Source organism: Bombus affinis, chromosome 11, assembly GCF_024516045.1.
Source record: "Bombus affinis isolate iyBomAffi1 chromosome 11, iyBomAffi1.2, whole genome shotgun sequence".
Classification (NCBI taxonomy): domain Eukaryota; kingdom Metazoa; phylum Arthropoda; class Insecta; order Hymenoptera; family Apidae; genus Bombus; species Bombus affinis.
This window is the reverse complement of record NC_066354.1, coordinates 6,054,873-6,080,603: the sequence shown is the minus strand read 5'-3', so window position 1 is coordinate 6,080,603 and position 25,731 is coordinate 6,054,873. Positions and strand designations below refer to the sequence as shown.

At 39.3% G+C, this 25,731-nt stretch overlaps 3 protein-coding genes across 10 annotated transcripts in view; 2 read left to right on the top strand and 1 right to left on the bottom strand.

Annotated features, from left to right (window-relative positions):
• LOC126921721 (tubulin polyglutamylase TTLL5) overlaps positions 1 to 25,731 on the bottom strand; it is a 35,525-nt gene that overhangs the window by 9,617 nt on the left and 177 nt on the right. For 4 of the 6 annotated variants that reach the window (XM_050733513.1, XM_050733517.1, XM_050733516.1 and 1 more), the window contains exons 2-4: positions 9,379 to 9,552; positions 8,898 to 8,978; positions 8,678 to 8,801 (exon numbers count right to left, since the gene is read on the bottom strand). In XM_050733513.1, the coding sequence (XP_050589470.1) occupies positions 8,678 to 8,801; positions 8,898 to 8,978; positions 9,379 to 9,545 (372 nt within the window). In that variant the 5' untranslated portion in view covers positions 9,546 to 9,552. Of the gene's footprint in view, positions 1 to 8,677; positions 8,802 to 8,897; positions 8,979 to 9,378; positions 9,574 to 20,740; positions 21,239 to 25,731 lie in introns of those variants that run through there. The other 2 variants (XM_050733515.1, XM_050733514.1) reach the window with 2 other exon arrangements.
• LOC126921736 (uncharacterized) lies at positions 1,922 to 8,657 on the top strand. Of its 3 annotated transcripts, none has more exons than XM_050733550.1 (2): positions 1,922 to 2,430; positions 6,150 to 8,657. In XM_050733550.1, the coding sequence occupies exon 2, from the start codon at positions 6,167 to 6,169 to the stop codon at positions 7,907 to 7,909; it is 1,743 nt and encodes a 580-aa protein (XP_050589507.1). In that variant the 5' UTR covers positions 1,922 to 2,430; positions 6,150 to 6,166; the 3' UTR covers positions 7,910 to 8,657. The 3 variants fall into 3 exon arrangements, with proteins under 3 accessions (XP_050589507.1, XP_050589509.1, XP_050589508.1); XM_050733552.1 differs by lacking the exon at positions 1,922 to 2,430 and adding an exon at positions 2,462 to 5,218; XM_050733551.1 differs by lacking the exon at positions 1,922 to 2,430 and adding an exon at positions 5,288 to 5,940.
• On the top strand, positions 11,896 to 17,766 carry LOC126921770 (uncharacterized). The gene is made up of 3 exons (XM_050733626.1): positions 11,896 to 12,222; positions 13,382 to 13,547; positions 14,994 to 17,766. The coding sequence occupies exons 1-3, from the start codon at positions 11,983 to 11,985 to the stop codon at positions 15,401 to 15,403; spliced, it is 816 nt and encodes a 271-aa protein (XP_050589583.1). The 5' UTR covers positions 11,896 to 11,982; the 3' UTR covers positions 15,404 to 17,766.

The following is a 25,731-nucleotide window of genomic DNA, read 5'->3' as shown; positions in this document are numbered from 1 at the left end:
TCTCTAACTGCTCCCGAAGCGTGCGAGGTTTGCTTTCACCTCGTATCGATCGGCCACGATCCCTCGTAATTGCTCGAGAACCATGAACGCGACACCGTAAACTACTCCGGTTTTACGGCGCGGATCTTTTCGGATCAGCGAGCCGATCATTACGCAGTGGAAAGAAGACGAGCGCACCGGTGAAATTAACGCGAGAACCGCCAAATTTGGCAAAAAGGCTAGAGAAATTGAACGAATTTCTAATGTTTCTTCGAATCAAATTTTCTTCAAAGAACACGCGTTTTCTTATGATCTTCTACAAACGCGTAAACACTCGTAGTTTACTTATAATCTTCTGTGACGAACCTGACTAAAATATATTTGCCAATTATAATCGTCGATAATTCCAGTGTCAGACTAGAGCTCAATTCTAATATCGAAGGGACTTTGAGGTAAAAAAAAGGAAGCCGTGTTTACGCCTTAAATAGATGTCATTGATGTTGATTTACGAGTTCGCAGACGATGACTAATCAATGACTACGACGTTAACGTCGAAGGTGAGAATCATCTGAAAGATTCTATTAAACTGATCGACGAAAGGTATTGAAACAGAAGATGGGACGAACGTGTGCAACAAGAAGGCAACATTCGGTCGCGCTTTACCTCGTCGCTTTAACGTGTCGCTTTTACGTGAGCCACATATTGCGTTACCGATCAAGGATAACGAGCTTATACGTAGTTCGAGGGAAGAGAGAGAGAGAGAGAGAGAGAGAGAGAGAGAGAGAGAGAGAGACAGGGCGTTGGAATTATTGTCTCTTCTCGTCTTTCTCGTTTCCATTTGAAAGAATCGTACAATGTAAACGTTTTATTGGAAGATGGAGAGAAACTGATTAGGATTTTCCAGCTTCGGTCCGCTGCCTCACTCCTGCAGAATCAAGTACCTAAGTAAATTCAGGGGAATAACAGAATATAGAGAACGCAAAGAGACACGAGAAACTTCGGTCCCTTCGAGAATGTAAACAGACGAAAATAGAGTGGAAGCTCGCGAGGGCCAGAAAGACCTCGCTGCCAAATCCCGAAATAGTCGAATAATTCTCGAGCTTTTGAGCCCTGGTATATCGAGATGCCCTATAACCTCGATATGCCAAAAATATTTCAATGGCACCTGAGTTTTCCAGGCCAGAATAATACTCAGTCGATGACGGTACTCAGATTCACGAGGTACCACCGACCTCGTGCTTTTCAGCTTCGAGATAAATTTTTAAGATAAACTTTTGTTCCATTCGGTTAACGTAGCTTCAAAGGGTTTAACATTTGGTTTTCAACGATTCGGAAGGCGTTCGAAGGCGCTTCAAATGTAAATAACTTCTCTCTTTGCGTAATTTATACCGTGAAGCTAACAAAGTTGCAGTATCATGTATTCAGTATCATTGTCTCGGTTATTGCGAAGAAAATGTTTCGAGGCACACGTATTGCAGCTGATAAGCAATTGATTCAGATCGATTCAATTACGAGACGATGTTCTGCAGCTTCGGTGACATGGACACGCGTGTAATGCTTTGAGAGGAGCGTACGGGACGAGACCGCCCGATGACCCCGCAACGCAGAGGCGAATGACTGACAATTAACGCGCTTTCCAACCGCCAACTATGAATCGTTAATCGCTACGTATTCGCAAACTATCAACGCGAAGAATAAAAAAAAAAATCTCCTTTCTCCATGAATGACTGCAAATAAATATGCTCTCTTTCCTCTATCTATCAGTAGAGATCAAACGCTTAAAGAAACCTTCTATTACCATATTACAAATGATGTACAAAATATTTTGAAATTTCCAATTTCATCGAATAATCACAATAGTCGTATTTCATAACGGTGCTAACGAAATTTCAAATTATTTCCAATAACACACGTAACACATACGTAAGACTTTCCTAGAAGTGTCTTAACACATCCTACGAGCCAGTCATCAATTTCAATTGATGAAATCCAACAGGTCAGAGGTTCTACGCATACGGCTCCCCAGACAGGTTCGAAGAGGTTCGAAGAGGGTCAGATGAACGAAACGACGTGCTTCTCAACAGGAAACTGGTATTTTTCACGATAACGTGTAGCATATCGGAGCGCGTAATGCTGACCGTCACGAGATATCCTGTAATCGCGGTTCGGAGTGTCGGTAAATAAATAAAGTAGCATATTTTAAGGCAACTCTCGGACGATGAAGAACCGGAGAGCTGGCGGCTCGGCCACTCGGCCCCAGAATGGACGAGAGAGAAGCGTATCGTTGCGCCGTGAGCATGGTGTGGGCAAGCGGAAAGCCGGACGACGAGGTCGCGAGCCGAGCCGAGTCGAGTCCGCCTCAGCCATCAGACGCATGCGATTTCGTGGCGGCGGTAGTCTAGCACGAGCCGCCGCTCAGGAGACACCCGTAGGGGACTTGCTTGTTTCAAGGTAGGCACCTGACGCCACGTTACTCTTTCTTTCTTCTTTTTTTCTTCTCCTGTAATCTCTCCGTAATCGCTCGTTGCTTCTTCCAATTATTAACTCGCCGAATGGTCTCCGTCTCGTTTATCCGCTATCATCCTCGGGCGTGATTTTCGGTTTGTTTCGTGGAAATTAAAGGTCTATTTTCACGATGCATCGTGGAAGCGAGGGATAAACAAAGAGTTACGATCGATACTTTGCAGCTCGGACCTATCTACCTGCTATCTTCCTCGAATTATGGTATTTCGAGGGCGATGAGCACGCTTGCGCTGCCCGATACCGTTGCGAGCAAGACGTTCCGCTCTTTTGCTCGTCTTCCTTTTATCATTTTTTACCCGACTTTTTACTCATCCTGGTATCTAGTTAAGTTTGGGTTCGATTTGATGCCAGGTAAAGGAATTGAGAGAATTACCGAGAAGCATCGTTATTCGAAGGAAAGGGCGACTTATGCCGGAGAGATTTCGAAGCTGCCTTCAGAAACGTGCACGCGCTTGTTCGAATCTTCACTGAATTCATTTGAATCGGTTGAATCGGGAAATGGGAATAGGTTCATCGAGGTTCCGATCTAAAGACATTCGTTTAAAGCGAACGCGCGACTTATCTTTTTCTTGATACAATAGGGTCGAGTCAGAAAGAAAGGTCCGTAGCTGAAAGAGTTTGAAAGTTTTGTTTGGATCGTAGAATCCTCGTTGACGTAGCGACACGTGGGTTGCATACAGTCGAGTAAGGCCCACTATTCACCAAGCGTCGCTTCGTAGACGCGTATTAGACACGTTAATGCTAACAGTACGTTTCGATGGAACAGCGATCACTGTAAAGTAACGTGCACCTGCCCACGAAACGATACGAATCGTTCTCATCATGACGATTCGCGTTAACATTGCCAACAGCGAGGCGTACGTTGCAGCTGTAAACGAATGTAGTGATATGGGATGAAAGCATTTTCCACATCGCTTGACATTTTAACAACGAGACAAAGTGTAACATTCTGTACGCTTCGTAGACTGAACACAGAACCGGCGTAAACGTATCGTCACGTCTAATAAACTACGCTTACGCTTCTATGAGGCGACGCTTTGTGGATAGTGGACCTAACTGCTCAATTAGTAACGCATGTAACTATGTCTCGGCCGATCGAAGAACGTTGTATCGAAAGATAAAATACAGATAAGCGAAGATCGTAGTTGTTAATTATCCGAATCGATCAAGTAAATTTTTAATTACATAGGTACATAGTTTGAAGCGGTGTAGAAACACGAGCACCGAGTGTCAAGCGTCTTAATACCGTTACTAGAAAGTAGCTTCGATTGCTTGCAAGTAGAATGAACGAAAAAAAAAAAAAAAATGGTCCAGTGAAAGTGTCGCAGTAGTGTGTCGGATTCGGTTGTATTTGCCTTTATGTAACCGAACGTGTGAACGACTCACGGTGCCCGCCGCTGTTTTGCATATTGTACGGATTTCAATGTCCGCTGCGGCACGTGCATCACGCGGATTTCCAAGTCCAAACGCTCTCGCAGTTTCGCTTCTATGAACCGATTCAAAACATACTCAGGGTTTTATTAACATAACACGCGACGCAGTAAGAAAGATGGCATAGCAGCGGAAACCGATTGGATTTCGATAATTCAACTTCACCAGCTATTATCCAATCGTTATCGATCGCTATTTACATACACTTTCAGCCTATCTTTCTATCTCCAGCCTAACAACATCTTTTTGCTGTATCTGTGCGAATAGGTCTAGGTCAGACAACAGTTAGGTCTAGGTCAAGTTTAAGCACGGTGTAACAGCGATTTTCACTTTCGATCTTCTTTCGTTGAATTCATTTTATTTCTCTGTCAACCGGTTATTTTCTTTCTTACAGTATGCGATATTCTGTTTTATTATCTGTTTCATGATCGTGTTAAAATAGTTATTTCGTATATTGTACGTCACGCTCCCTTTGATCTTATACGCACGAGCACGCAGATGGCTATCTGTGGCTGCTAGCGAAATTGCATTACAGTACACGAGGCGTTAGTTAATTAACAAGAGGTCGCGCAAAACCTCGCTGCTCGCGGACCGTTCTCCAACGATGTTTTCGCAATTATACCGCGCATCGATGCCACCTTTCTGTCACTCTCGCAACAGATCCTCGATACTTGGCTACGCGAGCGTCGTTTATGCATGGAATAGAAATCGATGGAAATAAGCGTGTATTAGTGCGATAAAAACAGGAAAAAGATAATCACACGACACAGTCGACGTATCACAGGCTATAGAAATTATTTTATCGTCGATCTACTTACTACCGCGAGTTTTCCCAGTTAAAACTTGGAAATCGAATTTGGATTAATCTGGTGTTCTATGTTATGCAACGTAGAAAAAAAAATATGACGATTCGAATGATTTATAACGGATGCCCAATAAATTATAGATTCAAACAATTTAGTCAATTACGGTTCTTTTTACGCAACCGAGAGATGACGTAGGATCAGTTAGGTAATGAATTAACGTTTTTCCTTTTATCGAAATGGAAAAAATCAATGACACATGACAGAGGCTTGAAAGTATACGTATAATAACAGAGTAATGATTTATTGATAAAGAGAAAATGTATGTATGTAGTGTATCTTGCGTCGCAACATCGTTAGAATGAGACACGTTTTGAGCACGTTTCCTACTTTTCCCCGATTGATATATCGTGACATGTAGAATCATGAAGGAGAGACGAGCACGTGTAGTCTGCATATAAACGCACATTGCGTCGAACTTGGTGAGCTTAACGGGAATGTAAAATATCTTTCTTTTTTTGTTAGTAGATTAAAAATTCGTAAAGGATTATTTCTGTTTCAATATTTAAAGATCACTTGTTGGAATGTGCAGCTACAGATCTGTTTCTCAATTTTTTTAAATGTCAAGGCTTCCCTTTTTTTTGTCACAAGTTTATTGCGTCTAAAACACATTTTTTCTTCAATGACATCCCCAAATTTTCTTACCGATTCCTTCCATTCGAATACAAAATTAGAAAATCATAAATCAGAGTAAAATTACTTTCGTATTCGTTTGTTCCTTAAGGGAAAACATAAAACAGCGTAAAAATGTCCTTTGTATTTGCAATAATATTCAGATTTATTAAAAGATACAAAATTTATTAATGAATACTTCTCGAACTCAGAATGATAATTTTAATAGACAGTAGTAAAACAATGCGGGGAAAAAGCATCGGTGCATTCTGTCACGAAAGTTCGCAAGGATAACTATTTTTGTTTACTGATAATTATATAGGAAAGTTGTTTATATATAATATCCCTTTCCAGTAACATTTTTCTTGATAATATAATTTTAATAGTACTGCATAGGAATTCGTATAAAAACGAAACCGTGTTTCAAATGCAGTTAACCTCAAAATCATAACATTAATTTTATTTTTCCAACTGATGAGGAATGCATAACTTCTTTTACTCAAAATCTAACAAAGATAACTTTTCATATCATGTACGCACATTTCTTTATAATTAAGTTTACTTGATTCTTTAATTCTTATAATACTTTAATTCTTCTCTGCAAACATACTTCAATACATAATATAATATACAACATTAAAAGTGAAATTAATCAAAATTCTCATTGTCTATAACGTAAATACTATTGTGATTACATATATTATCATTACAGTATATTGACTGATATATCAAATATTACAGTGAATGAACAAGAGAAGATGCCTGGCCACCGTCAGCCTAAGTCCCTAGAGAGACTTAGTTTGGGACGTGTGTGTCAACAACTCGACGGGACGTGCCGCAGGCTGCAGGTGCTTTCACAAGAATCATCTGCTGCACAAGTATTGGCATACGCAAAGCAGACCATTAGGCCTTACTACATAAATGCCTTGCCAGCACGTTTGAGGTCTCAAGTTATCGAAGAAACTTCAAAAATGTTATATGGGCCTGCATCAGATGGATCGACTTTAATTTCTGGCCCAGCTCCTTTATATTTATTAGCCCTTCTTCTTGGACATGATATAAAACAGTTGAAAGTGAATCTCTGCTGTTACTATGGATGCAGCCATCAGACATCGTTACTAAAGCTACTTGCATCAGAAGGAATTGGACTTGAATCTTTAGAGCTGGCTCGTTCAGCTTTATTAAGATTGGACTGCAAATTATTAAGATGTGCTCTCTTAAATATGAAGAATCTGATGAGTTTAACTTTACGTAATATAGCCAGTGATGTAGTGCTTCAAGTAGTGGGAAAAGCTTGTCCAAAACTTGTACACCTGGATGTAGCTTGTTCCAGACAAGTAACAGATGTAGGATTGAAGCAATTACTGTTACAAGTAGAACTTAGAGACAAGGTGCCCCATACTGCGATGCAAGAACCTACTAGTTGGTCCCGTTTAAAAACACTGCTTTCAAAATTGAAAATGAGAAATTCTAAATCAGAGAAAAAGGAGAAGCAAGGAGTACTTTTGGAATACTATGAAAGCAGAAACTTTCTCTGTGATACGCTCAGAGTACTTAACGTTGCTAACACTGGTGTTACTAGTACAGGAGTACTTCTGGCTTTGGTACATGTTCCACAGTTGGAATCTCTAGCAGAATATAGCCATATGGGAAGAGTAGTAGAAATTATGAACAAAGGACTCATTGGATTTAAAACTCCATTTAGTCTAACTCAAGCAAGAAGTTGCAGAACAACACCAGTTCGTTTAGAACTTTTAGCGCAGGCATGCCCAAGAGTTGAAAAATTACATATTTCAGAGCCTCATCATCCTCCTGAGGCTTTGAGATTATTTCCCTATGTCACTTCCTTGAGTGTTCACAGTATACCATCTCAAAGAGAATGGTTGGAAGGTTTTTACGATTATCTTCGCACTAACGGTCACAATCTACGTGAACTTAATTTGAGAATAACGCAAAACGAAAATCCTATTCAAGTAGATTTAAAAGAAGTTTTTAGTAATTGTTCTAATCTTAGAACATTTACTAATGATGGATCAAACATAATTTGGACAGAAGGTGCTGATCCTCCTCCACTGAAATATTTGAAGAAAATTCAATTAGGCCGTATAGTAAGTGCTGTTGCTATTACAAAAATTCTTTCATTAGCACCAGAATTAACAGCACTACATGTTCATAGTTGTTTTGATCTCACTAATGAACACTTGGAAAAGTTATTAAATATATCGAACAAACACAGAAATCCAAGAAAGTCTGATAAGTGTGAAAATAGTTTAGTACAAAACCTAACATGTTTTTACATATACGAGGCCAGTAAGGTATCCGCAACTACTGTGCTGAATATGTTTAAAAATTGTAAAAGACTGAGAAAGATTGGAAACTTGGCAAATTGGGGTTTGGATTGTGAAGGTGTAAGGATGTTAAGAACAACATTAACTCGCGCAAATTTGGACGTGGATTTATGTCCAGGAGCTCATTGGTTTTGTGGTAATTGTATCCAATAACAGATCTTTTCGAACTTCCATATAATAAAAACAGCTTTTTAAAAATCTTGTCCATGACATAATCGGCTGCTGTTTAAATCTGTTATACTTTAATAGACTGTAAAATTGTCAGTATTAAAAATAATGTTAATAAATATAAGAAAATTTATATTTGGATAAACGCAAAGATACGTTTATTATGTAATTAAACAAATATAAACATAATCGCAACTGGTAACAGTAATTGGTCGTCTTAGCATCTTAAAACAAATATATTTTTGCTTCGTTTAATAAATTCAGATTTGATTTTATATGATTATATACTTTGTTACGATTATAAATACTAAAATAATATTCAAGAATAACATACTAAATATTAAATAAAAAAACTATATTACTATCTCACGTTGCAGTAACTTACTTTATAGTAATAAGATTAACAAGTAAATCAAAATATATGATATGAAATATATGGTTTCTTATACTATAAAATATAACTATATTATATACTATAAAATATAACTATATTGAGTTAAAAAAGTTCCGTTAAAGAAAGTAATGCCAGTAAATAAGTGACATCATAAAATATATAAAAAAAAAATAAATAAAATGTATTTGTCTTAAGTATAAGTTGTACTACTACTTTCGAATCGTATATTAATAATTACATAAAAATTTCGAGAAAAATTGATTTGTGTTGAATGATCCGATACAGTTCGAACTTAGTACATACGTATCAAATTGCAATAAAACATTTTTGACAAAAACATTTCGATTATCTTTACTTACCTCTGTTAAACCGTGTGATTGCAGCAAGAGATTAATGAGTTTAGTGTCCGTTTGAAAAATTTTGTAGGTCATATGCAATTTTTTCGCGGGTGGTTCTTCCGGAGAACTTGCTAATGCAGAGCATCTAAAGAATAATAAAAAATAACACAGATTATATATTCTGCAACAAATATTTCATATTATATACAAAAAATGCAATATAAAGAGGTTTTTGACTCACTTGAAACGTAAAATAGACTTGTTACCACTTGGTCCACTTAATAACCATTCGTTGTGTTGCGGAATTGCGTCTTTCGTTGTGCTGCAAAGTATTTCACAAGCTATTGCACACAGCGTAACTTAACAAATATACTCCGTTTAGCAATTTAGCGCGCGATAATCAAAATATTTGAAACGGCGGATACCGGAATTCGCAAAAATTTCATTCTTACAATGCAGCGCCATCAAAGTTATCGGACGTCGGTAAAAAAGAAACCATATGTTCTACATATATATTTCGATACGTTTGAAATTTTTTATATTCCAATCTGATTTTCCGCAAACTATATTAATGGATATTTTAGTACGTTCTTTCACAATTATTTATTTCATTCGAAAATAATTCGCTCTTTGTTAAAGATATTTAATCATTATACATGATGTTTTGAAAAAAATGTACGTCTTTTTTAATAAAACGAAATTTGAGCATTTAGGTAACTTACCTTTCCATCGTCTCCAATTTGTGCGGCTTATGTACAAGAGGCTCCAAGGTCTCCTCGCTGCTGTTCGATAATTGTGACATACCGGAAAGACTGGAAGATGACATTAATTCTTTCGGTCGTTTCCCTTCCAGTTTTCCAGTAGTATTGGTCTTCATTTGAGACAGCATGGTTTATCTGCAATGTTACAATAACGATCTGTTTCATTTTCAATCGTAAACTTGGCGAGGATAAAATTGAATAGAAAACTTTCTCGACGACGCGTCGCAGCGGATAATGTCAGTCTCGTTAGTGACATGTAAAAAGATAACGTGTTTAGCGTTAACGATAGAGCACTAGCGTAGCCATAGTTTGCGGTTTTCTCATTGTTTCGTTCAGGGGGATTTGCAAACGTGTTACCATCGCGTATTGACAGAAACGTCGATAACTTGCATTGAAACGAGTACGAAAGCCAACGGGACAAACTTTTACGGTTTGGCGTTAGCTAACATTCAATAAGTCGGCGGAATAAATAGACATACGAGTCGAAAGGGCGACTGTGGTGTACATAGAAGTATGAATAGTTTATTCACCTTATTCTGTAAGATTTATCGGCCGAATAAGCTTATCGTACGAAATAGGCTTGTGCAGGCTGATCCTAACGCGACAACGTGAAAGATTGTTGTTTAGTATGTAGGCTGTCACGGAAATTTTATATATTTTGCCCCGAAAGCCGCAACACATTGAGATATGCTGCAGCATGACATACTACATGATATTATAGATATTATGTTTGCGCGCTTTTTTCTTGACAATGTTATCCATGTCATTCATATTGTTCAGAATTTGTTAATCTATTTAGTTTCTTTTTATCATTCTGAAAAATTTAGTAACGTACGTCACCGATAACCACCGTGGCAGTAGACAAGTTAATAAAGAATTACGCATATTATATCGATCCGTGTATAGTTTCGTGCTTATAGACAAACGATCGATTTTTCAGTGCTGCGTTATCCTGCATTTTGCTCTTCTGCCGCCGGAATGTTAATGGGCAACAAATATAACCGCGACGTGGTTGCACCTTGAATCTTGCCAGACTTACTAAGTTTATATAGGTAATCGGATCAAGGTGCGCTATGAAAGAAAATTAAAAATTAAACGACTCGAGCGTATTCGACGTTGCGACCATTTGGCAAGTTGCATGACTTCGATGTTATTCTCGTAATTACGCCACGGAAATAACGTGTGTTCGAAGACCACGTCGAAGATATTCTAAATAGCATTGACGTTACATGTCTGAAATGTCGAACGCCACCACACCACGACCGGTCCGATTGATCTTTCTTCGAATATAAAATACGTCCATCGTTTTATAAACGACCTTGTTTATTATTTAACGAGCCGAGATGTTTTTTCCAATAACTCCCGCCTTTTTGCTTCTCTTCATTCTACTTCTGAACAGCCTGTAGCAGAATGATACAGGAATGTTCAAAATCGCTTTATTATGCGACCGCGACCTTGAGGAATCTCGAGTTTGCGAGTCGTTGAACTCGTTTCGAAACCGGTTGTAATTACACCGGATAAAAAGTGTAAATGAGATAAAAAATGAAATTGTTCTTAAAATCTTCTGTACGACGCTCCATATTAAATTATTTTCTTTTAGCGAGTTTTAGTTATTTCGCAACTTTTTTTTATTTCTCCGCTTTAAAAATCTCTATAGCGATTCAATAATGCAGCGAAAAAGAAAAAAGACAATAGTATTTTAAAAAGGGTGTTATCATTAAACAGATATATTTTAAAACGTGTACAGTGTACACGTTTGTTTCGTGCATTACGTACGCATAACACGTAGCCATTAGAAGCACGCACGTACTCGTAGGTGCTTACCGAAAAAAGCAGAATTTATCGTGTGGTTACGGTACCCCTTGCTATTAACCGGAATGAAAAGCAGGTGACAGAGGAATGGCCGGTGCATGAGTCACTATCATGATTTTCGTGATCGTTGTGATATGCATAACAACGAGGGCGGGGTTATATTCGTATGCAGGTTCGTTTATTTCGTTCAAATCGACAAAGCATCCCCGCATTTGCTTATTTTCCACAAGATCAATATGATTATGAAATTCGATTTTAATGATTATAACCCGAATTAAATTGAATTTTTTTTAAATCTTTATCCTCAGACTCTCTAACTTCAGATTCCATACAAAGGTGGTAAATGTACTACATGCAATTTCCGATTCATCATGTAGAAGCAAAATCAGCGATAAGAAGAGCCAGAAGATTTGTCGATTCGTTGCCAAAAGTTCACTTGACGCGTGGCAAGTGCAACGGACGCGAGAAAAAAGAATATGTGATATTTGCAACCAAGAGTTCGATAAGTGTCGAACAACGGCAAATATCGTTCAACGAGGACAAAACAAAAGCGTCGGGCTGGATTTGACAGATGTCAAAATTTCTAGTCTTTTCACGCGACATCTTTAACGCGGTAACACTCGTGAAGCAAAAATTAGCAATAAACGAAGACCATCGATCATCGAGCCCAGAGAAATTATTCACGACATCCTATCGAGAGACAATGTGAGAACACGCGCGCGTACCAATGCCAGAGATGGAAACGCAACGAGAATGGACGAACTTGCAATTACTCCAGAGCCCATTAGGAAGCGTGCCAGAATTGGTAACAAGTGCGATGCGCAGACTGTGGTTCCGACATCGTTTTCGATCGCAAGAATCGCATCCTTACCGGTCGAAATCATCTTGCAAATATTCTCCTATCTCTCCTGCAAGGAGCTTTACGCCGTTAGTCAAGTGTCCGTGCTCTTCAACCGGCTCGCTTATGACCCGTTTCTATGGCGAACTTACGAGGTACGATAATCGACCTAATCCTTTCTAAACACAGCAATATATAAGCTACGCTGGTATATACATATACACGGCTGCGCTAACGCTATAACGAGTAACTGAATAATCTAACCATAAAAATAAAAGTGCAATAAGTAAAAGTGTAGATCTCTTTTAGATAGCTCTTTCCATGCTAGTACTCCATGCAATTATACGTATATATGTATGTATTATTTATCGTAGCGTAGGTTATCATTTATTATAATTTGTCAACTATACGCCGTATATTGCTGGCTGGTTTACACTTTCTGCTACCTTATTTTTATTTGTTTCCTATCCTCAAAGACTAATTAGCTTAAGTTCATATAGCTAATTGAGTTTACATTTACCTATATGCTTAATCTTACGTTTACTTTATTAAATTTACGTTCACTTAGCTTATATAACTAATACTGGACACGTATATTATAGAACATTTATCTGCAGAATGCTTATTTACTATACTTGCTTCTTGTATTTATTAAATATATTATGAAGTAATAACCATCTGTGTTAACTCATATATTATATGACTTAGATTTGCATCTATTTGATACTATATGTGTATATAAGCAAATGCGTGTCCAGTGTTATTCTGTGCCCCTGAATTTATTTCACTCATTTCTGTAGAATGCTCTTATTATTTTCATTGTTTCTTGTGTGCAGTAAAATAGTCTTCTGGCATCATCTTCAGTTTGTACTGCCAATATCTCTTCCATTGTTTCTTTCCCCTATAAATGCACTGCTCTTATTTGTTCATACAAACGGCATTCTAATAATATTTGCTCTATGTTTTATGCTTTGTCCGTGTTGCACAATGTGTATATTTCCTGCTTCTTTATTGTTTGATTGTAATCTTCTTCTTTTTGTGATGTATTTTCTTTCCCAGTTATTGGTTCCCTATATTTCCAATAGTTCCCTATTGTGTGACATATATTCTTTAGTATCCTAATTTAATAAAAAAAATTCGCGTTTCTATCCCGTTTTTAGACACTTTGTCCCTAAGAAGCGTGGGACACACAAGAAGTTTAAGAAACGCGAGAAGGTTAAAAGTCGGGGAGTCCGCTGAGAGAAAGCTACGAATGGAAAGAAGCATTTGTTCGATTTCTGTTTTTTATTCTTAGATTTCTATCTTTATTCCTAGGTGACAAGCAACGAACAAGACACGGCCCAGGTGATCAAGGAGCTAAAGAGGATGCCGCTGCTGAAGAAGTTCAGCATAAGCGTGAGACCAGATTGCGACGAGATCCTGCGGCAACTCTCGCTGACGAACAAAAACTTGGAGGAACTGCACATTTCTAATTGCACAGGTTCTATTCGGTCTATGCATCGTCGTCAGCTTTTCTCTCCTAATTGAGTTTCTTTCTCCTTTCTTCCACCGACGTGGTCTAGTATTGACAGAGCTGGGAAGAGACAGAGAACCTTTGGCTCGGGTTCAAAAAACTCTGCCCGACTGAAATCTTTCTACCTCGTTTTTTATCCCTTTTCCTCTTCCTTCTTCTCTATTTTTCCTCTTCTTTCTTCTCGTTTCTCGTCAAATATGCCGAGTCCGCCGTTCTAAAAAAACGGCAAACATGATAAAAGAGAAATATACGAACTTAAAATGGAATCAAGGAGAGAGGGAAAATAGTTTGGCCACTCGTCAAACAAGAAACAGAACGCGGTCCTCTGTTGTTACCATTTCCTAATGGTGCATCACTTCTTCGGTCTTCTTTCGCCGCGTTTCTCTCTGCGAAACTTTGCTTTCATACCTCTTTTGTCGTGCATTTCGTTGGCCCTTTTTATACGTCTTCGTGCGCCAACAATGCCGCCACGCAGTCACAAAGGGGCAGAAAATTTCTATCGATTTGCGGGGTGCTCGTGTATGATTCACGGATAGGATGCGCCGTTTGACCTGGCAACCGTGTTTACCACGGCTTTGACGCAATTAGTATACCGAACACGTTCCGTTGCATTCGCCTGCAGTGCAGGAAAAAGAACGAACTCGAAACTATCATTTAAATCACACTCTTCCATTTTTTCCTCCATTGAGGCGCGTTAAATTCCCTCGATCAATAGGAGCGATTGACTCGAAGTCATCATTGTCGGAAGATCTGCATGAATTCCTCTCACGAGCGAAGCGATACAGAATGCAATTCACGTTTTTCGCAATCAGTTTCTTTCAACATTCCATCCACTACCACCACCACTACACCGCTCGTATTTTATTTGCGATACTGCGACGATAAGTTTCTAGGCAACAACATAAACGCGACAGTATTTGCATTCAATTTTAATGGTTAACGATGCCGGGTGCGAAAATACAGCCAGTTCGTTTTGCATACATCTCCATACTGACGTACGAACAAACGAACGAACGAACAATTTCCGCAAGAAAATTAGCAGAAAAAATGCACAGTGCAGTACTTTATCCAAGGAGGTTGATAAAAGTCTATTTATAAGTAATAAAACATACTTATTTCATAGAATTTCTTATAATTCCCTCTATTCTCTATTTTACGAGAACTCTACAAATAGTTTCCATCGTATAAAATACAGAATCGAAATTAAAATAAAGGAGTTTGGATCAGCTATAATAAGTTAAACTCGTATAGATCAATTACGGTCTAACAGTACCAATTGAGGATTAATCGTGTTCACTGTACATCGTACGATAGAGAACGCTACGACAAAAAAGAATCCGTTCGGTTGTCAAAATCGCGATAACGTCGCTATCTTCGAATCGATGATAGGGTAAAAGAAATATTCTGCTGCAGGTTCCACGTCGAAATTGTACCTACGCTCGGGATACCTGATCCGCATACTGGAGAGGTGCCGTAATTTGCACACGATCAATATACTAGGCAGCAGATTCCGCGGCCAGAAGTTCTATCAACTGCTGGGCGACATGGGGCCGCAGCTGAGGTCTGTCTACGCGCCAGCCACGAAATCCCAATTCTACACGTTCATCAAGTTCGCGAAACAGATCAGCGAGACCGATCGCTTGACAATCGCCTCCATGTTCTACATCAACACGAAAAGTTGGGCGCCCTTGTACTACTTTGTCACGAAAGGAGCGGATCGGGTTTGCACGGCTCTGATCAGCTATCTTCACAACGACATCCTGCTGAGCGATGCGAATCGATCGATTCATAAACTCTCTATCACCGAGCGTAGAAACACCTGACTAACAAGAATAGTTTTAGATCGAATCTATCGTTCTATGCCACGAATCGTACGTTCGAGCAACGATACACGATGGAACGATAAAGGTACGATAAAGTGAGAGAATACGTACACGTGATTCTGCGATATTCGCCAGCGAATATAATAAGCGTCACGTCGTTGTATCGTACAAATACATATGTACATAAATGTACCTTTGTGTTCTGTTTTATAGATTTTCTTTCACTTTAATCGTTCTTACGATCTAGAGCTGCAGAGTAATCACAAGGCGATCTATGTGGGTCGATCCGTATGCGAATGCTAGCCGACACGAGTGCAAGCTTCCGTGAGCTTTAAACGGGAAATCAAATGGAAAGCCTGGGGCGGTAATACGAGGCTAATGAGTTCTGAATGACGGGCTAGACGTTTTGTCAATAATAACACGACCCGCTTAATTCGAACCAATTACAACGAAAGCAAAATAAAAATTCAGGTGAACGTGTGACGCGAAAAAAAAGAGAGCTCCCTCGACGATGCTTCTCTCGGTGAAAGAACAACTCGTCGCTAATAAATCTCGACAGATCGAATGACTGCCTGCTGAATGAATGACTCCCAAGCGGCGACTCCGTAGCGAAGGAAAAAATATTCCGTCCTCGTTCAGGCGTGTTTCTATAGTTGCGAGTCTATTCAATTAAGTGGATTGTTAACGGCGCGAGAAGCTCGATTAATGGGCGTCGTTAATCTCAATTTTCGACGGGTAATTAAAATCAAACTTTCGCGAAATTCGCGAGACACGCGATCGACCACGGCCAGCTCGTCGATCGATTTTCATTACGCAAACGGGATAACAAGTTCCGCTAAAATGTTGGCGATCTTGGTTCGTCGACCCGGACGCTTCCTGTTCTATAATCATTTGCATAGAGGCAGCTAGCATGTCCGTTAATAGTCACGGTTTATCGGACGAGTGTTCGCGCGTTCGACAATAATATTTTACAGGTAATTTGCGGATGTTCCGGCACGTTTTCACGACGCGAGCTAGGAAACACGCGGCTCCTGCGGGTAGCAATTTCTTAACAATAACGACCGTGAACGTAGACTTCCGTTTATTAACAGCAACCAGCCGAGCTATTTTTGTAAACTCAACTTACGGGAACGAACGATTAAATGTCCCATTATTATACGATCTTTTGTTTCCTCGAGCGAGAGAATTGTAATTCGTGAAACAAGAATTCTTTTGAATATTTTTCTTTCCATATCCTGTATCTGGGTCAAAGTTAATTTTCTGGTTTCTTTCTTAATTTAATTTCCATTGAACTATGGTCGTCTTTCTCTGTAATTTGCTAAGTAACAATATTAGTGAATTGGTAAACGACAAACTGTATATAGGTTACGCCGCACTTCTGTTGCTCGATTCTATTTCCAATTTAATAAGAACGCTTAGCTATATCTCTGTCTCAGTAAAGGTAAACGTTAATATTGTATTACCCAAAATAACTCGCTTATTATTAGTAATTGCGAGGTATCAACAAATCTGATACCAGTCAATTTAGCTTATTCGTGGTTCTAGCGTAAAATTTCCTCTTGAATGGGCAAACGGTCCAGAGGGAAGCGAGAGGGCCGAGTGCCTTGTTGAAAGAAAGAGAAAAAGAAAGAGCTCGTAGCGTAAAATTATTTTTGTACGATTCCCGTTGTGAAACGCGGCGTACTCCGAGGAAAAGCACGTAACAACTGACCAGCTAAATGAACTGCGGTTGAGTCTTAACCCGCCTCGCACTTGCCGTAACGCTTGCCTCGCATTCAGAAACGAGAACAGAGAAAAGGCAGACGTATCGATTGGGCTGGTTTTCGATTTCCGGCGTGCACACGGGAACGCGAATGGCACGCGTATTGTTCGCATACAGAGGATCGCGGATCAGGAAGTGGTTTCGTTCGTTAAAACGCACACGACTTTCCTTGACTTTTCTCCGGCTATTCACGCAACCGTGCACGCATCGAAATCGTTAACGAGCCGCGAACAGTTATGAACAGCCGATGTTTACGTAAGTCGGAGCACGCGGAATCCTCCGTTTCGTTTCGCACCAAAAAGAAGATGCAGTCGGCGAAACGAACGTGAAAATTCGAATTATCACGAAACACGCTAACAGTCAATTAGAAATTCTAATCCGCCGATCTTATATTTATTAAATGATAAAATAAGCCACGCAAGTTCACGATAGATAATACGACGTACGCGTGTATGATGCGGCTATTGTACACGCGTATACGTATCTTTCCTCGTACGGTAGTTGATACGAGACTGTCAGAATACGATATTACCGTGTATCATATCGATGGTCATCGATAACAGATCTCTGTATCGTTTCGAATGATCGCGATACGATTAATTACTGCCTCTTTTAAATATACTATGGTACTAATTCTCGTTTGCCCATACAACAATTAAAGTGTGCTAGTATTAAGTTAAATTATGTCACAATAAAGATGTGCCTTCGAAGATACGTTTATTCGAACCTTTTCTTCTTTCCATCCATCGAGCTTATGTGCAAATATTAAGCCAGACCTTCCGAAGTCTGCTATATCCTTGAGATTATTTATTATGCTCGGTACTTTGAATATCCTATCTCTACTCGACCTATGGTAGAAATCTCCGTATAATACATACCCCGTTAATCTGACGGTCTTTTTCACTCGAAGGTCCTTGCGCTCCAATAAATTCGGATCGGCCAAGATCCGCAGTGCCACCTTTTGGGATAAGGTAAATAAGGGAGGAAGTGTAGGTCGAGCGTAGCGCACTTTCCAACATTCGAATCGATAAAGGCGTGACCCAAAAATGTACCTTCCCGAAGGAAAATGGGTAACGCGTGTTTAAACGTTGGACGAATGACGCAATTAGCGAGCAATTAAATTGCAAGGTGCGAGTTCCTACTTTACTTGGTAATGAACGCGATAACACCGAGGGCAGAGACACGCCTGTCCAACGTACGAGTCAAAACGAACGTGGAGAGTCGAGCTTGCGTTTGACATTAGTAGAAAATCTACGTCATTTTTCTGTGCCGCGTCTGAATTATGCGAAAAAGAAAAAACGAGTTTTGCATATTTTTGCAGCATAGCCTTTCGGTTTCGCCGTTTGCCAGGTCTGCAGTGCGCCTTGGCTGCTCGTCGAAAGCTTGTCGATTCAACTCGAGAAAAAGTAAGCCGCGCCGAGATATGGTAACCTTCGCCATATAACGACATCTGGAATTAACCCTTTCGAAATTAACGGGACTACGTCCCAAGGTAACTTTCGCGAAGATACGTGTACACTATCGTTCAAAAGTATCCGGACGCCTACCTTTGACAAGACGTGTTTTAATTGCAAATACGAAGGATAAAAATATTCGTCGTAGTTACTCGCAATAAAACGCTTATCACGCGACTAAGCTGATTTTTAAAAGCTAATACGTGACAATAAAATTATGTTTGTAACCGTGGAATCTTGTAGAATTATTGGATCGCCGGAAAGTTCATTCCGATTTACGTTTCCATTCGTTTACTGAGTTACATAGGTGCCATTTTGTTGCACAAGATTTCCCCATTTTTCACGCAACTTGAATATTCCACGCTTGCGGAACCTCTCAGGTTTTTCGGTGAGAAACTTTTCAACCTGATCTCTCACGTCGACCAAATCCCTTAAAAATCGAAACGAACTTTCCGAGCGACCCGATACTTTGGTACCTCGATATTTGGCTTCAAATATCAAACTACCACTTCTATTAATATTTCACCAGATATTTCATATTAGTAATATCGTTGATTCTCCTGCGGATTACAAGTTACTGGCTGAGATTCCCAAAGTCAGGGATTTTCCCAAATTTCTGCCAATCTGCTTATCCAGGCACTCGCAGCATGGAAACTTCGACCGATTTTGTTATACACAACCTCGTTGCATCTTACATATGCAGAAGCTGGCCTATCTGGCAAACTGAGAAGCTTATTTATAGCCTGGCTATTGAAATTCGACGATTGTTTGCTTTTTCAATCGAAGCGCAACGAGATCGTTGTATGAAAAAGTGAAACACGCGATACCTAACTAGGATACGATACGTGAATGAAAAAAGAAGTATTCCTTCAAATCACGTAACGAGATGGAATTATAGTAAAAGCGATTACGCGATTCACTGATCATTCTTTGAAACAGAATCTTCATTGAGTGGATGTAATTACATCTAAAATGTAGTAGGCGAGGAAGGATTAGCTGTGGGCATTGGTTGGTCGAGCTGCAGATGCTTGCGGGAAGCAACATTAATCAAATCAGCGAATGTCGTGCCGCGCTACTATTAAATCGACGTTTTACAGGCTGATCAATCGGATCAGGTTTTTTAAAGATGACTAGCCAGCCGGAACGATCGGTTCCACAATTTCCAAGGATCGAACTGGCAATCATTTCCGGCACGAAATGTTCCTGTAAAAATGGTGACGATTCTGGATTGGAAGGCAGGGCTCGTTGTAAAAAACTTACGATCTAACCAGCCGCGATTCTGTCGTAATTTCGAACGACTATTATGTGAATCATCGATTTCCTATGGCTTGGTATAGATAGGAGCAATCGAAGCCTTTGATGCTTTTTATCAAAGCTACTATGCATTGGCCAATCTGCCGATTATTATTTGCGACGATAAAATCTAGATGCCTGGAATTTTTTTATAATATTTTTCAATAGCTTCTTCCCTTTGTCATCTTCCCTTTGTTTCAGCTTTACGTCGAACGTATCGATTCAATTTTTCCACTGCTATCAGTTGACTGCCTTAGAAGCCATCTTTCGAGAGAATTCATTAATACACAAGTACGCGAATAATATTGAATTCTCAAAAGAAAAAAAGAAAAGAACAAGTTATTTAGTCGCATGACTTTGTCCGCTAGATAATCCCAAATTGCCAGGTGAATTTAAAAAACAGCGTTTGCGATACCACCCTTTTTCCCGCTTCTCGTTTATGTAGTCGATCGATGCGTCTTCCGACCGGCTCAACTAGTTTTCAAAAGCCACGCATTCGAAAGAGCATGGGACAAATGTGAACAGTGCAGCGAAAAATCGTAAAATACTATCTAACAGAATCGCTTTCGTTGCAGCATTAATGGATCGATTACGAAAATGACTGGATCTCGCTGGATGTATAAAGGAGAGAGGAAACGCAAGCGTAAGAAAAAGCAATTGACGATTCAATATCGAAGCTTTCATCGCATCGTTCATGCGATAATTACCTCCCAATAAAAGAAGATATCGAAGAGTTGCTTCCTATTTGCTCTGCGAGTTATCTATCTGACAAATCAATTAGCCGACCGGCAAAGCGTGAAAATCAAGAGAAGAAGAAAGTGTTCCTACCTTGATACGTTTGATCGGCACCTTTCACAACGGCACTTCGAACAGCACACTATCGATCACACGCGAAATAGAGGAGTATCAGGATCGTAAGACAGCATACAGGTAGCCGGTTTCAAGCTTACAGGTTATCTATGCAAATGCGATGCATCCTGAGCGTGGTGTTCGTGATCACGGCAAGTCGCACGATATAGACATAATACTCCCACTCATTCACGAGACTGCCAACAGGTATTTCCGATGGCTCCTTGGTCGAATAACAGAGTAGCTTGCAAACCGGGAACTGTGTAAACAGCCTTTGCCGGCCAGCTCCTTACTGTTTCGGCCATCGACTGGTCCGGAAGTACTCAACGGTACCCTGTTTCGTTGCATCATCGATCCGGAGACATTGTGAAGCTATGCTTTTCACGCTGGGCAATTAACTGTACACCCTGTACCGTTCCTCTCTATATGAATTTTGCTAAACCAATCGAAAAGCTGTGAATTGCTAGCGGTACAAGACTACTGCTATTTATTATATTTTATGAATTAATGCGTTCTCACTTGAATGTTGTAGCAACTTAGTTACACCTTTTCGAGCCACGTGGACACATCGTGACAGAGGACAAAGTTACATATGAATTAATTAAGGATGAAAGTTTCCGATAGACGATGACGCCTCTAGAAATCGCTATTTTCGATTCGTCTTCAAATTTTAATTTATACTGATTTTTAGCTCGTCGATCGAGGAGAAGCAGATATTCGAAAGTATCCTCGTAACGTGATTATCCTCCATCGATCGTCTGCGTTAGGCAGGCGAAGAGGAACATGGGTAGGTGTCACCGACCCATAAACAATAGAAAAACCAAGGGGGTCTAACGAACATCCAGCAAGTTATCGAAACAACAATAAAGAGAGAGGTCCAGTGTCAGAAAACAATAATAGCATGGCCATCTCTGAACTGGGCCCCCAACATAACCTCACCATAGGACCCAAATCCATAATATATGATAAAATCAGCTCTGTTATAAAATCTCTATCTAATCTAAAATCTAAAATCTCTGTTATAACACTATGAACCGCTACTCTGTTGGATTCGTACAATAAATTTTACTGCTATGTCTAAAGTTCGATTCTTTATCTTATTTATGAAACGTTCGAACTGCGACGCGAGGAGATCACCGGTGATCTGTCAATTTCGTGATTTCTTGTGTCTCTTACGTGACATAGGGATTGAAATTTGATCGATTTGGATAGCCTTCTCTCGTTATAGGTAAACAGAGGATTAACTTATCAGTCAGCGAAAAGCTTCTATAAATAGAAGGAGAACGCAGTTCTTCGAATAAAAACGTCATTTTGCCAACAGCTTTGTTCACCTTGCGTGGCTATTGAAACGATGTTTAGAACTCGCAGAGTCGTAGTTGGAACGTGTTTGTACGAGCGTGTTTGAATTGGAAGAGAATGTTGTCCTTTTTTTCCCTTGCAAACCAAGTGTTTTCTACTTTTTATGCCAGCGGGTGATACCCGATATTTTTAAGTCTAACGACCTACGAAGTTCTTCTAGTGTAGTAATGAATGTTACTAAGGTACGTATCGTCGTTTTACGTGATTAACCGACTGAATTTCTGACACTGTCTCGCCATGCGTATCCGACGTCACACGATCATGGCGTGCATTCTTCCCTTTCTTTCGCGTTTCTTACAAATTATTGAATTATTGCTCTACAGATACCCTGAATCACAAAGACGTATCGTATCGATCGTTTGATAAAAATTATTTCGCAGACATACCGCTCGAACATACACAAACGTAGAAAGAAACGGACCAAGGTCCATATCGGAATTGATCGTGTCGGTGTGCCGTGTCAGATATATCTACACGATTAAATTACAGAAATCGAAATAGCCATCGGAATAATTCCGTACTTTCCAAAGTATGGAAGCAAAATCGTTGTTTTCGATATATCAGAGATTAGCACGCTAATCAACTTGTGGCGAATAAATTTATGCAGATAAATCGTGTACCTTTTGCAACATCGAACGCTAATTACGTATTTAGACGATGAATCTAAGAAATTCATAAAGCGTCTTCCGAGACAATATCCGTGGATGATATACACGAAACGAACGAATTAAATTAGCAAAATTAGCACGAACAGAAAACGACTACATATATCTACATATATCTCCATGTTCGTGCGATAACCATCTCGGAAGTAACTTTCTTCTCATTATCCTCGCTGGATCATATCTAATTGCGAGTGTGGAACGGTTTCGCGTGGAAATGCAAGAAAAAGTAAATCAACTTATCGCGACGAAAGGAAAAATAAAAGTGAACCCTCTTTCTCTCTCGTTCTCTCGTCTTTCGCATCAGAGAATCAGTGCCAAAAAGAAATCTTTAATCGTTGCAAACTGCTCGTTATGCCTTCTGTTTCTATGCTAGCTACGTTTATTGAAATTCAGTTTACATCAACTAGGTGGAACGCGTTACGCCACTTGTACGTTCTCGCAAGCCATGATTAAGAGAAATCATGCTCCCTATTACCCTATAGAATAGCCGCTCTCTATATAAACGAAAAACTCTGCATGCTATCGGCCTACTCGTTAAAATGCGCTTAAAACGGCATCGTCTTGGCCCAATGAGCGACAACAAATCGTTATGCAGAAAACTATATACCTCTAGGTCAGCGTCGTTAAGCCTTATATACAATACATAAAATACATACATAGAATACAGATATATCTTGAATTCTATGAACAAATTCTTGATGTACGTTTTGGAAATTTACAAGAATATGAAAGGGACGATATACCTAGAGGTGTTTAGTCGAGGATGAAAGACACGGTAAACCGAATTCCCTTAAGTAGTTAAGGTAAAGGTAAACGAGGTGCCGTGCTGCTTCAGGCCAATTTACTTTTGTCGTTGCGAAATCTTGGCAGAACAACTAGCTGCAGTGGTATACGTCAAAGTGGCGGAAATTTTCCATCGTCTTCCGTCTACGAGTAAATCGTTTAAAAGCTATGGCAATTGTTTCCTTTCGATTTGATATAGAAATGCGAACGGTTTCGGCATTCAACTTTTTGCGCAATAAAAATCTTTGTAGGACAATCGACTAGCAGCTGTAATACGATTTCGTAATGCAACGAAACTTTTTAAAACTCTCGCCCTCTGCCTCTCTCTCTCTCTCTCTCTAAGAATTTCGTTCCCTTCCCTTGTCCATCCTTTAGCGATGAAATCAACGCGAAAAAATAATTGTCACGTTATCGATATCGTCGTAGACTTCCGTATTTTTTGGGTCATCTTCAATTTCGGCCATTATCTCTTTCCATCGCTGTCGAATTTCTTAAGTTTAAGATACAAACGAATCAAAGGATTTACAGCAACAAAGAAAGAAGTTGCAATATCTAAATTTTATTTATCGGAATAGAAAGAAAGATAAAATATACGATACATTTTGCATCCGGAAGTGCAGAAATTTATTACTAGAAATATTAGATAAACCACGAGTTACGTAGCGCGTTTAAAAAAGTGATTTGATTTTTATCGATTTCAAGTTGGCTTTATTGGTTTACTGAAATTACTGGAAAATGAAGCTGCCTTCTGCGATTGCAACAATCCCTTCGATTGTTATCGATATGCCACAGAACGGATTTCTTTCGTGCAACACGATTTCCATCAATTCGCAGTTACACAAATAACAAGCGAAATAAAACCGTGTTGCGCGCAAACGATCGTTTCGCGACGTTTCGCTTCAATTAGAATCGCTTAACTGCACGAACAGAGATTAGCCTATTCTCTAATGGCGAATATTCGTCAAGATTCGCGAACAATCAGCGTCAGACGCCTAACTCGACACGCGTTTGTCGTTTCAATCGGTTGTAAACGTAACCGACGGTGGTTTCGCGAAGGGTTTCCTCGCGGCGAATACACTCGATTGTGTCAGTTGTTTTCTGACAACCAAAAAGAGGGAAAAGAACGTGATAGAACATTAGTAACGTTGCCTCGGTAATACGGAGTTTCACCATTCCGAATTATGTTCTTTCTGTTCTGGTTACGACGCCGACACGATTTTCTCTTTTAACTATTGCACACTAGCGATTGAAGATAGGGCTGTTGCCAATGTGTACATCTCATCTTAATCATATTCCTTACGCTATTAATGCAACACGATAGAAACTGCACGCGCACTATAGATTTAAAAGCACGTCAGACAAAGTACGGATATAAAGACTCGATGCGTCACTGTCTTGGGAAAAGATTTTTCTTCGAATCGAGATTTGAGTTTATATTTATTTGATGTATGATAGTTTAGAAAGATTTTCATGTATACTTTCTTCTTTTATACAAGACCCTTGAATTTGACAAATGCGTTTGATTTATTTCCGCCATTTAATAATTCAACGTTATTGCTATGTTTCAAAAATCTAGTTATTTGTTTCAGAAGTAAATAGACTATAATTTATTTACAGTACGATCGTTAATAACTTCAAAGTTCCAGGTAGAAATGTATCGCCTTATTTCGACAAAATTTACGAAAATTATTAAAAGAAACCCATGTGATAGGACGAAAATAGATCGGCGTAAAAATAAACGATACTTTCGGATAGGGAAAAGGAAAGAAGCGGGTATCGTTGTTTGAAATTTAAACATTACATATCGTAATGTTTAATGTCGATATTGCATATAATAAGGTGAAGAATTATTCTGCAGCTCGAAAAATCCCCAAGATGGCCAAAAATCAAAAATTCATTGAAAACTAAGAACACTCGTTATCCTATTTGCGATTTGTTCGATTTAATATCGTCGGTCGACTTAACAATATGTAATGGATACGAAACGAAGAAAGACTTATGTCAAAATAAACAGGATCGGACGAAAACAAAAAATATAAAACCGACCAATGGTCCATAAACTCAGCTGAGAGGAAAAAGGATGCTTGTCACCCTGGCAGACGACGTGCTGGCCGCGTGCTCGACAAACACTATAAGATACGTGTATTTAAAAATATTGTATGA